At 37.8% G+C, this 16,453-nt stretch overlaps 1 protein-coding gene across 3 annotated transcripts in view; it reads right to left on the reverse strand.

Moving 5' to 3' along the window:
• Positions 1–16,453, reverse strand: part of col4a6 (collagen, type IV, alpha 6) — a 110,350-nt gene that overhangs the window by 24,904 nt on the left and 68,993 nt on the right. For 2 of the 3 annotated variants that reach the window (XM_067437367.1, XM_067437366.1), the window contains exons 5-13: positions 9,204–9,338; positions 8,738–8,782; positions 8,537–8,653; positions 8,136–8,195; positions 5,425–5,502; positions 5,131–5,166; positions 4,666–4,707; positions 1,879–1,965; positions 97–150 (exon numbers count right to left, since the gene is read on the reverse strand). In XM_067437367.1, the coding sequence (XP_067293468.1) occupies positions 97–150; positions 1,879–1,965; positions 4,666–4,707; positions 5,131–5,166; positions 5,425–5,502; positions 8,136–8,195; positions 8,537–8,653; positions 8,738–8,782; positions 9,204–9,338 (654 nt within the window). The remainder of the gene's footprint in view (positions 1–96; positions 151–1,878; positions 1,966–4,665; positions 4,708–5,130; positions 5,167–5,424; positions 5,503–8,135; positions 8,196–8,536; positions 8,654–8,737; positions 8,783–9,203; positions 9,339–16,453) is intronic. The other variant, XM_067437368.1, reaches the window with a different exon arrangement.

Genomic DNA, 16,453 nt, shown 5'->3' on the forward strand with positions numbered 1-16,453 from the left:
TACACATGCAAAAAAGGAAGGAATTTGTGAGCCAGTTTCAAATAAAATAACATATCAAAAATGAATTAGGGTGAAAAGCTGTCTTTGATTACTCACTGTTGGTCCTGGTCTCCCGGGAAGACCTGGATTACCGCCATAGCCTTTATCACCCTGAAGTAGAAAGAGAGAAAAACAAGAAAGAAAACTGAGAATTCATAATGTCACTTTGTGGTTTTTAAAAAACATTGGTATCATGACTTCTAATTCTATGACTGGGATGGAAATTAAGTAGCTTTTTTACACATATTTAAATATGACAAAATATGTAGGCTACTGTGAAATCTACCCATTTCTTTTCTTAAAATGCAGTGATTTATATCAAATATAAATATACAGTGGCTGCATTCAAAAGCTAAGGCAGACGTGATGCCTCGCTGCCTTATAATAACAACTTTGCAATAGTAATATATAATAATAACCAATAATTTTGCAGGCAGCAGACTTTGTGCATTAAAGTATTCACAAAACTGATTTCAGAAAGACTTCAGAGGAAACTTAATTGATTAATTAATTGACAGTTAATTGATATAAAACAAATAGAGACAGCTAACTAAGTGAATCGTTAATTAATCAATAGTAATTTCTTGCAAGAAATTACATAAAAAGGTGGAAAATGTTGGTGAAAAACATACATTTACACAAGCTGACCACCAACTGCGACTTTCAGATACCATCTTTATTAGCTCAACTGTCACAAAACGTACAGGATTGTGGGATATCAAAAGCAGTGAAGGACACATCTATGCTGCCTTCAAAAAACAATCATGAAGGAATCTCAGGAGACAGGAAGTGAAGTCATGATGCCTTCTACTTTGGAATGCGACCTCCGAAGGCAGCATTTTTAAGCTTTCGGACACACCCAGAGTATTTGACACTTGAGCCACAGGTCAAATTAATTTCATTGTTCAGGCCATTTTCTACATTAGATAATGATATTCATACATAAGTGTGGCTGATGTCTCCTCTTTAGGGCCACTGCAAATATGCACAAATAATTTAGAATTTTGGATTAAAAATAATTTGTCACATGTGATTAAAATCACCACCAAATATGAAGAATTTACAAACACCACCCTCAATATTCACCACAGGGTGAAGTATGGGATGTATACAGTAGGCACGAGGTGGACGTCACCCTCATGGATAGCAGGCCTGAAGTATGGAGTACGTGGACAAAGAAACTAGAAAAGAAGTTGAGGAGGACGGTGTCGATTGACGGCATCCTAGTTTTAGATCCTCACAGCTGTGGTTTCCTCACAAACCTTAGTTCCTTTGTCTCCTTTTGGTAAGCCAACAAACTCCACCAATCCATTGTCACCGGGCTGGCCCACATCTCCCTGGATACGGTAACCAAGGAAGAGAGATATTTTTTTTTATATGGGCAAGATGAGGTGTGATGGGGAGGCTGTTTGCAGACGGTAGCGGCGGAGCATGTTGAAGAGGTGGCATGTGGTGAGAAGTTTTGGGGGTTTTGAAGAAGAACGTTAAGTGGACTGTGACCACTGCCGGAGCAGCGGGGAGATCAGGGTGAGAAGGAGATGAATGGACACAGGAAGATTGAAGGAGCTTTGGTAATGAACCACACATTTAACACAATGGATGTTTTTGTACCTCTCCCCATTCAATCATTATGCAACTAACCATCCCCCCTCTGTACTGTCAGGGTTTCTATGAGAATTCTTTGTGAAAAGGTTTTTATAATTGGTGTTCCAGACCATTTTCCCTGGAGCGATGATGTGGTTCAGTGCCCTCCAACGCTCCTCTCTCCCCCACCATCCATCCTTCTCACCCTGGCACTGCCCCTCCCTGGGTTGGCATCACCGCTCCCCTGTGTGTTACCTTCTCTCCTTTGTTGATAGTGCTTATGGCTGGTGCGTTAAACTGAACGGCCGGATTGCCCCTGAGTCCTGGTGGACCAACATCCCCCTGAGATCCACAACACAGACATTTGACACATTAGAGCCCAGGATTTTATCAGAGAGAGAGAGAGAGAGAGAGAGAGAGAGAGAGAGAGAGAGAGAGAGAGAGAGAGAGAGAGAGAGAGAGAGAGAGAGAGAGAGAGAGAGAGAGAGAGAGAGAGAGAGAGAGAGAGAGAGAGAGAGAGACAAGTTCAGGTGAAGAAAAAGCATAAAAGTCACAAGAAAGTTGTGAAGGACTGATGTGAAAGCAAAGAGTATTTAAAGAGTGTGAGAACAACACAAATCAAATTCTTTTTTCCAGTAAAAATGTTTCAACATCCTTAAAACAGTCATGAGTTCATATTTCTCACCTTATTAGCAAATTTTGTTTTTGTTTTTACAAAGTAAAAAAAAAAAAAAAACATTTTCCTCCAATTTATTCTAAAATGAATGTGCTAAAGAAATAAATTAATATCAATAAATATCTTCTTTTAAAAATCATCTATTGAAATTTGACTACTTAATTTTAATGTTATCTTGTTTGAAAGACCCAATATCTTTTATTGATGAACATAGTTTTCTTTGTTTTTCTGTGTTGGCATTGAAGTTTGTGACATTAAAGTGTTTGAAAAGCAGGCTTTAATTACATCACAGCAATGAACCATAATTCACTATCTGCTGGTCAGTAGCCATTTGAAAAATTCCTTCCAGAAATAGTGTACCCACTGATAGTGATAGTCCACCCAGAAATGAAAATTCTTCGATTCATCCATTAGTTTAAAACCTGTATAACTGACTTTCTTCTGCAGAGATGTAAGCATGTTGGAAACTTAACAGTTCCATTTGTATATATTGAAAGAAAATACAATGGAATACAAAGGGAACCAAAACTGGTTATCAACATTTTTCAAAATATCTTCTTTTGTGTTCAGCAGAAGAAAGTCAATCATACAAGTTATGAATGATATGAGGATGAATAGATGATGACAGAACGTTCATGTTTATTACTAAATAAATAAATAAGTAGTAGTGCAGAATAAGTAATCAACATGTTTGGTATTTTTTCCCCAGAAGAGAAAGACTGTAAATACGTACTGTACAGCTGCTAAATTTTCTGTTAATTGCGTACACTAGCATATAGATGGTGCCAAAGCTAACACATGTGATCTAAAAGCCACAAAATTCTAATTTAATTTAAATTAACTTTATTTACATTTGCATTTTTACTGGAAAACCAGATAAACAAAGAGAATTAGGAAGGAAATGATTTTTACAGAGAATAAACAGGAAAGCAAGATAATGAAGAGATAGAGAATGACAGAAATAAAAAGTGAGAGCAGCAGGACTAAGGGCTCCTTTTGTAATAGTTACTGCTACAAATGCATGCATATTATTGGTGCACTCCTTTATTTTATTTTTTTATAGATCTAGAAAATTTCAATTGATTGCATGTAGAACTAACTGGTCCTTGTTTTCTTGTGTTCTGTCGGTTAAGTGTCCCAACCAAAGGAAACAAAGGTACACAGAAGATTGGAGCAGGTGATTCCAGCACCAGAACAGATCACTCAAAAACAGCAAATTGAATAGCAGCTCAGAGATTCTATGAAATATGACAATACTCTTACATTGTCTTTACAAGTTATCTGCTGGTACAGTTCTGTAACCTATGAAATCTGTGAACTGCCATTCAAAAGTAAAGGAAATCACATTCCAAACTTTGTAGTGTTACCATGCTTATTAGTAAGATTTATCTGTGTTTTCCGCATCGAACATACCACAGAGATATATTCCTTTATATTGCAGGAAAATGATTTTAATATATGTAGTGTGAGATGAGTAGAAACATACTGAAGTTGGGTTAAAACATAAAGGAAACAAGACAGGCATGCCTGGAAAAGAGGGAAGACAAGAAAATCTAGAGGGAGATTATGAGAACGAAAGAGAGATGTAGAGTTATTGTGCAAAAGACAAAAGCAGTAATCTTTGATGTCCAATCCGAAAGACAGACACCCAGAGCAGACTAAAATACTATTTAAACTGAATGTTACACTATAAACATTCTCTGAGTGTGCCAGTCTCGTTACAGAGAGTGGTGTCATCATACAGATATGTGGAAAAACGTTTAATACCTGAAAGTATGGATTGTTAGACCCCATTGAAATCAAAATGAAAGTTTTGGGGCTGTTACTCCTCATTTGTTAGCTTTCATGGCTGCATCTATATGGTAGAGTACTACTAAACATTGACACATTTTCAGATAGAATATAAGCATTTAAATTTACAGTCTATCTTTTCCAAGAAAGACAGCAAAGATATGAAGGATTCATCTTGCAATACAGAGACTTCTGTCCAATCTGAAAATGTCTCTCTCCTGCAACGAACCAGCAAGTATATACAGTATTTTGGTGGGTTAATTTAATTATTGTCAGATACACTCAGAGAAGTGTTTGCTTATCGTGTTAGGTCAATTAACCACCGACAAACACATGCAATCATATCAGCATAAAAGCTCTCATTAAGACATTCAAACAAACATGAACGAACACCCAGGGCTCGGCTAGAAAGATCTAAATCTAAAATGCATCTGAAGTGTTATGGAACAAATTTGTTGACACTATTGGATGAAATTAGCATATCAACTGAAGCTAATAATGCTAATAGGGAAAACTAAAAGCAATTGTGTGAATGGAAGACTGCTTAGTTGCTGGCAAATTGATGAAACTCATACCTTTTCTCCAGGCTCCCCTCTGTATCCTTGACCTGGACTTCCCTGTAGAATAAGCGGAGATATTCAATATATTATGTACAGTTACAATTAAAAGCAGATAACTATAAGATCAGGGCTGCGTCCGAAATCGCATAGGCATGTGTACTTTATATGGCCGGATGGGATAGTAAAGTGTCCATCGTATGTACACTTCAGAATCTCGGAAGAAGTAGGTCAACCGGGTACGTTTTGCCTACTCTAGAATGAGTACTTTTCGCCTACAATATAGTAAGGAAATATGTGATTTTGGATGCAGCCTATGTAATGATTGCACTGATGACTTGAATTCCAAAGCAAGTGCTCAAAGGTACATAAATGTTTGCATACTGCCCCCTGTCTGACAGGAGGATAAAGTGTTAAGGATGATGGGATCATGTAACCAAAAACATGCAATTTCAAAACTATCCCTTATACATCTGAACTTACTGGAGGTCCAGGAGGACCAGGTGGACCAGGTAGACCCTGTGGAGGGAGATAAAGGTGAAATCACAGTCTTTAGACAGACAGACAGACAGACAGACAGACAGACAGACAGACAGATAGACAGATAGATAGACAGATAGATAGATAGATAGATAGATAGATAGATAGATAGATAGATAGATAGATAGATAGATAGATAGATAGATAGATAGATAGATAGATAGATAGATAGATAGATAGATAGATAGATAGATAGATAGATAGGTAGATAGATAGGTAGATAGATGTAATACATACAGGAAATCCATCAGGACCCTGGGGTCCCACTTGACCTGGAAATCCCGTTGGACCTGGAGGGCCATCGATCAAATATTGCTAAGGATTTTTACAAAGAATTTGTAGTTACAAAAAGGCAACTTTTGTTTTTTAGCACTTAAAGGCACACATAAAGTCAAATCTCAGCTATAGATGTGCTCTACAGACGATGGCACTGTCATTATTCAGCTTAATTCAGTTCAGTGGTGATTTAATTCAGTTCATTAATTATGATCACATTATAATCCATTTCAGCTAGCTAGCAGTGTCATTAATCAGCTCAATTCAGATGTAATGTTGAATCAATTTAGTTCAATAATTATTTGATTTATTTTTATTATTATTCTTTGTTTTACCAGGAAATAATCCCATTAAGATTTCAAAATCTCTTTTTCAATGGAGTCCTGGCCAAGACTACAGAATAATAGTTCCAAAAAAATAATACATATACACACATTTAACCGAAAAAGACATTTGGCATTTTTACATAATCTCAGCATAAATAACCAGCAGTGCTCAGTAACATCACAAGTGCATTTAGTACTCACATAGTCCTTTATCCTAATTTGTTAAACTGTGTAATTGTTGGCAGATACTCAAATTTGAGCTGTTTCTGCAATTTATACCAAGGTGCAAAAACTGTAAAGGCATTTTCAACGAAGACGGTTCGCATTTGTGGGATATCATATGTGATTTGCCCATATGATCTAAGATTACATTTCTTGGTGGTGACTTTTGGAGTCAGAAGAGAACATAAGTAAGAAGGCAGTTTACAAAGTATTGCCTTAAAAAGAAAAATATACCAGTGCTCCAGTCTGCGATTGTGCAAAGATGGCCAACCAACACTCATACAAGTTACAGTGATGAATATGAAAATTAGAATTAGTTACAAATCTTAGTGCTAGATGATATACTTACTGAATCCAGCATTTTCAAAGAAGATTGATTGGCAATTTGGCATGCATGTATTAAATACTGTATTACCCTAATCCAGCATTGCCATACGTAAAAGTATTTTCCTTGATTTAGTAAAGCACATAGTTTGTTTTATCTGAGTTTAGTAGTCTCAATTTATCAGTGGCAGGAGTCAGATTTAATTTATCAGGAGTGAGAAGCTGACAATATACAGCGGAAGATTCAGTTTCAAAGCTAAATGTAAAAGCGCCCATTTAAGTGAGCTTGTCATTGTAATGTTCTGTTTTAATGGTTTTCATTAAGAATAGTATTGATATTAGTATTAAATACACCATTCAAGCAATTTTCTCCCAAATTGGTACTTATTCTAAAGTGAAAGTAATCTGTGCGGCCGCACAGGAATTCATAATGGTGCGCATTATGAATGCAGACTATTCTTCGTGAAAGATAAAGATAGAAATGCGCACAGGAAACAAAAACCTTGCAAAAGTTATATACGACCCGCCTAATCCTGGCCAAATTAAAGAGATGCCGATTCGCACGGGACTATTATCACAGTACCTTGTGTTCGGCGAAATATGGTAGGTAATTTGTGGGGGAATTTTTACTTTACAAATTACAGACATGGCCAATTCGGGATTAAGATCACAGACATTCTCTGCAATTATTACAAATCACCGGTCAACAGATAATACTAATCTCGCGCGAATAGGGCTTTTGTCTGTTATTGAATGTGTAACCTGCTGTTGGTGAGTTTAAGTCTAGTCTTTAATTTGTTTTTGCCAAATCTTTGTTTCATGTTTTGCTTTAAGTTAATAAAGACTGCACTTGGGTTCATCCAAACCTTACCTTCAGTGGATCCTTCGATATAACTGCCATATGCAGCTCTCTATCAGAGTATCTAATGTAATAGTCATATCAGCGCTGAAGGACAACCAAAACAATGTTGTTCCACTAAAATGCATGCAGTTTTGTTTTTTATACACAAGAGTTAAAAATATTCCTTTTAACGTTAGTGGGTAAATAACGATTTGATTAATCAGAGAACTATACCTTGTCTTGCTATCACCAGACCAAGCTCAATTTAAAATGTAACATTGGTCTGGGCAGTCTGCTCTGCATTTTTACTGCTGCACAAGAGGCGTGATCAACTGGCCTTATTTGAATGTCTCTGTACGCAATTGGATAGTCCTTCAACCAATCAGACCACAAGAGGCGTGATCAACAGGCAACGACCCATTGTTTTTCTATCTGTCATCGTGTTTAACCCACCCATAGTGCGCCAGGTTGATAAGCCAGTCTGTGATTGGTTCCCGCAACAGTGTAACAAGCAGTAGAAATGAATGTACGGGTTTCCAGTTTGATTTGCCGGGTAAAATCAAATCGCTGGCAGATCAGGCTGGGTTTACCCAGTCTAAACTACACCTCTTTTTAACACTTTGTTATGTATCAATGTCCATCTTAGCCTGTATTTTTATTAAAACAGCAGAACAAGTTGTTAACCTCCTTATGTGTGGCAACAGTAAGACATTGGCTACACACACCTGACATTTTAAAATCCACAGGTAATATAAAATATGCATGAGGTGTTGAATATGACAGAGGAATTTTCCCAGACGGGTCTGCACTCCACACCCAAATTTACAGCTAACTCACAACACATATAATTAACAGGGTTGAAAGTAAATGCCACTTATGGGTACGTGTATGAGTGTGTACATATAAAATGTTCCCATGTGTTATTTGATTGGGCTTCATAAAGAATGACTGTAACTTACTGGTCTTGAAATATCTATATAAGACGGTTCTCCTTTTTGACCTTTTATACCAGGGTATCCCTATAATCAAGTTAAAAAAAACACAAAAAACAAGTGTGAATATGAAAACTATAGATCTATATATTTATATTATTAAAAATACAGATATACTGTACATATATATTTTTAGAAATAAACAATCAGTAATAGCATAGTTTCACACCTATTAAATAGAATAAAAAGCAAATATTACATTAATTAACTGAGTCAACTGATGCAACTTGAGTCAACAAATAAAAATTCTCCTTGTTATAGACACTGCAGTTGGCATCTGATCTGATGAATTATTCATTTAGTAAATTAAACTGCTACTTTTATTAAAAGTGGTATAAATGTTATGCAAATAAAGCCCTTAAACTTACAGGAACTCCGGGAATACCAGAAAGTCCATCACGGGCTCTGTCACCTGGGTCACCTCGTGTGCCATTACAGCCGTCGAGACCTGGGGCTCCCCTGGGTCCCTCCTGACCAGGGTGTCCCTGTACAGCATGGTAAAAACAGCTTAGTCAACCTTTTTCAGAGAAGGTTGAAACTAGAAAAGGAGACAAGAACTGTGTACTCACAGGAACACCATCATTTCCAGAAAACCCAGGAACACCCATTGGACCCTGTCAAAAAATAAATAAAACACACATTTCTTGCCTTCTCCTGCCTGCTGCTGCCTCTGATTGCTTTTAGAGGGAAAAGATGCCCATAACTGCAGGTCTAGGATCAGTTTTATCTGTAACAATGACATATTGGTGAAACGTTTGGCAAGTGATCCAGTGCATATCTGTATTTGCGCTCTGGAGCCTGTCAAAGGTTTCTATTTAACAACGTGTTTTTGCAGAGTTGAGCAACGTAGAAAACATATCTGATGATTTCTTGAACGCAATGTCAAATCAGAAGTGTTTAATTTAGAATATTTTTAATTTCGTACCACCGTGTGTACTACACATTGATAATTAATTCCAGTAAGTATTTCAGCAAAGCAGAAATGGATACCTGTTATAAATGATAATTCCCCTGCATGTACCAAAGTAATCTGACCTTATCTCCATTTAGTCCAGAGGGCCCTTTACGTCCTACATGGCCTTTTTCTCCTTTGGGCCCAACTGGCCCCGGGCCCCCAATGAAACCCTCAGGACCACTGATGCCCACTTGTCCCAGTTCCCCTGGCTGCCCCTAGAGGGAGACAAAAATGGATGTAGCAGTTAGAAATATAGATGCCTCCTTAAAATGTTGTATTTATCATTTAAATGTCACTTTGGATAAGTGTCTGCTAGACAAATAAATCAAAATGTAGCATGGATCCTAAATTCAATTTACATGACGAGGATGTTTATGTCTGTGCATGAGAGAATGCAGATAAATACGCACAAAAAACTTTAATTATGCATATTTTACCCTTACCTTATTTTAAGAAAAAAAAAGAACCGCTGGTAATACTCATTGCTGACCAAAAGGTGGCGACACAATCCAGCATTTTAACTCAATGCAGTTGGTCTTTCTGGTTTATTTAGGTCATACATTAAACAAGACTTAACTGAAGATGATTATTATCTAAAGTATTTATGCAAACTGCAGCATTAAAATAATTATTAGAGCTGTGGCACAGAGTGGTAAGTTCACATGACAGGAAGAGCCTGCTGCATGCAGGGGGGGAATCCGTCATGAATCTTATTCCGATTCTGGTACATTTCTGTCTCATCTACACTGTGTTTTAAAGGCAAAAAGCCTTTTAATTGATGTTTCCAGATATTAGTTAAACTACTTATTTCATAACTTAAAAGGAAGAGGGGAACAAAGGAGACTTCACTTTACTCTATGCCCCATTTCTCTAAATTATCTTAACCTGTATCTCTTAATATTTTACAATGTATGATTAATCTGGTGCAATGTTATGTGAAGAGTAAATATTTCTGTATAAAACATTATACTGCCACATAAAAATTGCGTGTCTTGAAAGCAAACACTTAAACCTTAAATTAAAAACACAATGTTTAAATAATACAACTGCTAGTGTGGGAAAGAGTGTTTTTTTTTTTTTTACTTTGCTGGAATTAAAGTATTACGATTTTGCAACTTACCACATGGTACAATATAACAAACAAAAAAACAAATTATGGGATCTGCCATCTTAACAGCATTACAGCCACAAAAACAACATTTTTGGGGGGGGGGTGTAGGCATTTATGTGCCATTACAGGTTTTTTTTTTTTTTTTTCAATGTACTTCTGCTATAGAAAGGAATTATAGAGCATTATAGTGTGGAAAAATACAGAAAATGAGATTAGAAAGTGTAGATTTTCTAAACATTTAATGTGGTTTCATTTTATCCTTCAAACTATTCCTCTAAACAGTGATGTAGGGAGAAGGAAGGAATGTGTCACTTCTTGCCCTCATCAACCATCAGAGGCTTAACATTTTATCTGAGGCTAAACTAGACAAGCAGTCTTGGTTTAAGATTTAAAAGTGGTTGGGTTTGGGAAACCACCAAGAACTAAACAAGATCTGTTTGCAGTTGAGCAATATATCCAATATATAGTAGTATAATTTTTAGAAGTCTCTCGCCAATTATTGAATGCTATCCGTCTGGTGAAAACAGTTTAGTCTTATATAAGACTCCCCACATATTTTCAATGGATTACAGGCAAATAAACAAACAAGCGAAACATACTTTATAGAGTGACCTGGGTAATACACTATATTGTCAAAAGTTTTTGACAATTACTTTACATGCACATGAACTGTAATGACAACCCATTCTTAAGGCCTGTACACAACGGGACGATTATCGCATACGCTTATTGCCAGCTTTTTTCGTGACGTTTTTTCATTGCGTCTGTGTGCTGCGCAACTTTACGCTTCTGACACTCGCTTGTCACACCGCAGAAGAAGAGAGACAGTATTTACGTGCTTGACAAAACCATTCACACACTTTTCGCTTACTGGCAAGCAGCATTAGCAGCTCATCTAATTCTTTGTCTACTTTCTATTAGACGCATTAATGTGTGCTCGGCAAGACCGTTTTGTGCTTGAGTGCCATTAGTCATTAGATGTTAAATGTTGGCGATAAGCGTAGAAAAATCATCCCGGCGTGAACAGTCATTTAATCCATAGCCCACCCTTTGTAGCTATAACAGCTTCAACTCTTTTGGGAAGGTTTTCCACAAAGTTTAGAAGTGTGTTCATGGGAATTTTTAACCATTCCTCTAAAAGTGCATTTCTGAAGCCAGGTATTTGGACAATAAGGCCCGGCTTGCAGTCTCCAATCTAATTCATTCCAAAGGTGTTCTGTCGGATTTAGGTTAGGACTCTGTGCAGGCCATTCAAGTTCCTCCAGACCAAACCGTGCATGAAATTGTCCAAAATGTTTTGGTATGCTGAAGCATTAAAGGGTTACTTCAGCGATTAGCATATGGCTTTGTATCAGTAGAAACCCTGGAGTATATTCAAATGATTGTGCTTTCCCCCCTCATATCCCCCTGAGACGAGAGATTTATGCATTTTATTTCTGGAAAAATTCCTCCTATGATGCAAAAATCGTCAATTTGCATCATAGGAGGAATGTTTGCCCAAAGGCTAAAGACTACAGCCAGCAGAGGGAGCCATTTCCGCATGTTTTGAACCCGCGCATGGGGGATGGAGATCACACTCAGAGCTCAGCTCGCAGCTACAGGCACCCATTTAAACGGAGCTATGGTGAGCAATGTAAGTCTTTTAACTTCTCAAATTAATTTCTATGAAAGTTAAGCTTGCAAAGGCATGAACTGAAACGCGCCAGACTGAACTCGCGTTGTGAATGTAAGCCACGAGTGTAGTCGCGATTACCTCAGCTCTTATCATTCGTGCAGTTAGTGCTCAGTGCTGTGATACTCGCGCGGTGACTCACTCATTATATTGAACAGACACGCTCAGTTTTTAATTGTAGTGTCTTCTCTAACTCAGTCACAGTAATCAAGTTGGTGGCGTTGGGAATGGCCTCACAGGGCAGCGAAGCATTCTGGGAATTGTAGTCTTTCATCCCCATGGGACAAAAATACATTTTCTGTCTTTTCTCAGTAAGACACCAAATTCAAAAATAATTTCACATTTCTACTGCATTGATGACCCAGTTTAAATAAAGATTCATCTTCCCAGCGCTGAAGTACCCCTTTAAGAGTTCCTTTCACTGGAACTAAGGGGCCAAGCCCAACCCCTGAAAAACAACCCACCATAATCCCCCCTCCACCAAACTTCACACTTGGCACAATGCAGTCAGTCAAGTACCATTCTCCTAGAAACTGCCAAACCCAGACTCGTCAATCGGATATCCAGAGAAAGAAGTTTGATTGGTTGCTCATTGGCAGGCCCGCACGAAATCTGCGCGCGCAGAATTCCGCAGAAAACTCCCCAGAAATTCGCAGATCGTAGCGCCTGTCATTGACGAGCATATACAAATCGTGCATGTGCAAATGTGAGCATAGCAGGCGGCGCTGATTGATGTTTTTTATGAATGAGAGAGTGATATTGAAAATGTCTAAAATAAAACTGACCGCGGAGGATTTAAGAAAATGTCACTTGTCAACAAAAATTACAGCACAGGACAGAGCTAAAGAATTTGCAAATGACTTTTATGAGGATAGAGGGGTGATGTTTTGTAAAGCCAGTCAACATTCTTTGGATTACCTGAGGCGACAAACGGCATTTTACAGAGATCTGTATTAATTAGCCTTTTTAAAGACTTTTGGAGAACTGTTATTTTGGGGAAAGTATAATAGAATGTGATTGTATAATAATGGAGACTATGAACTCGGTTAAAGTTTTTGTTTCTTTAATTTATCTAATGAACCAGTTAAAATTATTTCAATTCTAATTAAAATGGTCCCTTTTTCCCCTCAGCATCACTCAGAACACAGACATTGGCCTCCTGTATGTCTAAGACTCCATCTACAGCTGAAAGAAAGGAGTTCATTTATGATTTTATAAAGACCTTCATTGAAGCTGACATCCCTCTAGAAAAAACTTCGAAATTTTCCTAATTTTTACAGAAATACTGCAAACAAGGAGGGTCAATTCCAGCTCCATCTCACCTACGCTCTGATTACCTTCCACACTTATTTCCTCAGTATTTGGAGGACATCAAGCAGGCAGTACATGGAAGTCCTGTATATGTAATTGCAGATGAAACAACAGATGCTTGTGGTCGTTGTGTCCTTGCTATTTTTCTCCAGCCATTGGGCAAGCCACCTGTTGCAGCAGATCTTATTTTTTTGGATCGGGTTAATTTCAGCACCGTATCACAGGCTTTCATCTCCTGTCTTAACTCCAACAGCATTGATTTCAATGATGTATGGGCTTTTGTCACAGATTCTGCAAGTTATATGAAAAAAGCATACAACAATTCTCTGTTGTCTCTTCCCCAATGCCACCAAACATGTCACCTGTCTTGCACATCTGCTGCAGTTAGTTTTAGAAGTGTTTCCAGACACATTTGAAGAACTGAACCGGCTGTGTGGTTTGGTAAAGCGTGTTTTCTGACAGTCACTCCAGCGTCGTCTTGAATTGAGGGCCTTCATGATGCAGCAGGGTCTTTCTCCTCTGATGCCAGTGTTTGCTATCCAGACAAGATGGGGTTCCTGGATAAAAGCAGTGCAATATCTGGCAGAAAACATTGATACCTTGCAAGGCTTCATCCCAAAACTGCCACTGTCCTCTAAAGCAGAGCTCTGTTAGAGGAGAATGGAAAACTCCTGAAAGTTCAGGCCACTTTCATCGCTGAGCACAGCTCCGATATACTTGCCACCCTCACCAAACTTGAAGAAACCTCCAGACCTATGGCTGCCACCATCTTGAGTCAGCTAGAGGACCTCAGCATGCTATTTGGGTATGGGCGCACCGCAGAGGCTGGGGACTGGCGTCCCCGCACCAGAGAGCAGCTGAAGGGGTTAGGTGACGATGAGCGGTACACTTGTTCAGAGTTGTTTAAAGAAGCAATGGCACAGTGTTCGACCAAGCGACAGGCTGTGATGGAGAAACATCCTTGCACTTAACTATTTAAAGCCCTCCCAATCTTTGATCCAGCCAAGGTATCTGGTTTAAAACCTAAAATAAAGAATTATGTCCAAATTGTCCCTGTTTTGAGCAAGGTATCTGCAGAGGAGTGGCATCGCTACATCTGTATGGACAAGAGTGATGCAGGGGAGGTAAGTGCTGTAGAGTGGTGGGCTGCAAGGGAAGATAGAATGCCAACACTCGGTCCACTGGCTGCACTGTACCTGTATCTCCCCACTACTCAGTGGATGTGGAGAGACTTTTTCCCCACTATTCTGCACTACTAACACAACACAGATGCAGCCTAACCGAGGACAATTTTAAAATGATGCTGATTGCCGAATTCAACAGCAGAGATTTAAAATAAGCTCCAAACCCCACACACAGTCTGTTTATTTTATGTAAAATGACTATTAATAGTAATGCTAATAGTAAATTACTATTATATATTTTTTTAAATTCTTATGTATTTATTAAACTGTTCTATAATTGATTGTAACGCAGATATTTATTTATTTAAAAATAGTTATTTACAGTTATTAAAAGTAGTTAATTATTTACTCATGATATTTATTTATTTTGCTTTATTGCTGAATACATGTAGTTGTTTATTTAATGATTTATGCCCAATAAAATTAAAAAATTTAATTTATAAAGCAATATATTCTCTGTCTTTTAATGGAATTACTCTAGCTTTGTTAAAAAAAAAAAATGTAAACCATAACTAAATGTTAAGAAAATAACATTTTATATTTTTATTTGTAATGTTTTCAGTTCCAATAATCTTTTAAACACATTACAAACATTCAGCAGAATTCCGCAGATCTAAAAAAAAAAAATCAGCGCTGAAATCACAAAAAAGGTCCGCAGATTCCGTGTGGCCCTGCTCATTGGTCACTGCTCTAGAGTCCAGCGGTTACGTGCTTTACACCACTGCTTGCAATGCTTTGCATTGCAACATAAAATAAAGACTTTGTGCACTGTGCTGGTTGGAAAGCATATTTACACTGTCTGAATCTTTCCCTATCCCTTATATAGTGCAACGTATGGAAAATATTAAATGTGTAAACAAGTGACCAATTTTAGATACAGCTTTAGCGTCTATTTAATGTAGAGCGTGATCACTTCTGGTGCGAAAGGTCTGTACACGATATGTTGCGTAAACTACGCCAGATTGTGTACAAACCTAATTCACCGAAAGTGATCGTGCACTCAAGGCTGTTGGACATATGGTGTATTAGAGGTAAAATAAATTATATAAATACTGTTCGGTTTCTCACACAAACCGATTGTTTCGTGTCTTAAGACATCAATGTGTCATCACAAGCCGCAGTGTTTAAAGGGTTACTTCAGCGATTAGCATATGGCTTTCTATCAGTAGAAACCCTGGAGTATATTCGATTGACCGTGCTCCATGCATTTGAACCCGCGCATGGGGAGTGGGATTGCACTCATAGCTCAGCTGGCAGTTGCATGCATTCATGTAAATGGTGAGGCCGGCGGAGCAAAGTGAGTGTTTTAACTTCTCAAATTAATTAATATTAAAAGTTACGCTTCCAAAGGCATGAACTGAAAATGCGCCAGACTGAACACTAAGAATGAACGCTAAGAATTACTGCCGTGAGCGCGGACGTGTTTACCTCAGCTCTCATCATGAGAGCTCTTACCTCAGCTCATTCATGATGAGTGTAATCTTACTCCTGCTGCGTTTGTGAAACTCACTCAGCGGCTAAATCACAATATATTAAACACACACCTTCAGTTTTTAATTGTAGTGTCTGTTTTCTAACTGAACTGATTTTATGAAAATGAATGCGGTGGTGAGAAAGTGATCAGTAATTTAGTAGCGGTAGCTTTGGGAGTGGCCTCGTAGGGCAGCGAAGCATTCTGGGAATTGCTGTCTTTCATCCCCATGAGACAAAAATATTTCTTTTCTCATAGTCTTCTTTTCTTTTCTCATACTCTAAAAAATAGTCTTTTCTCAGTCTAGAAAGCACCAAATTCAAAAATAATTTCACATTTCTACTACATTAATGACCCAGTTTAAATACAGATTCATCTTCCCAGTGCTGAAGTACCCCTTTAATTTGTTTTTTTATACTCTCATAGATTTTGTTACCATTCACATGCATTATATGACTGACAGACTACTTAAAAATCTTAATTTGTGTTCTACTGAAAGAAAAAAAACAGTCACCAATATTTTAGACGCTCTGGGTGATAAGCAGATAAACATAACATTTTCATTCTTGGGCGAACTACCC

The sequence above is a fragment of the Pseudorasbora parva genome, chromosome 1, assembly GCF_024679245.1.
Source record: "Pseudorasbora parva isolate DD20220531a chromosome 1, ASM2467924v1, whole genome shotgun sequence".
In the NCBI taxonomy this organism is placed as follows: Eukaryota; Metazoa; Chordata; class Actinopteri; order Cypriniformes; family Gobionidae; genus Pseudorasbora; species Pseudorasbora parva.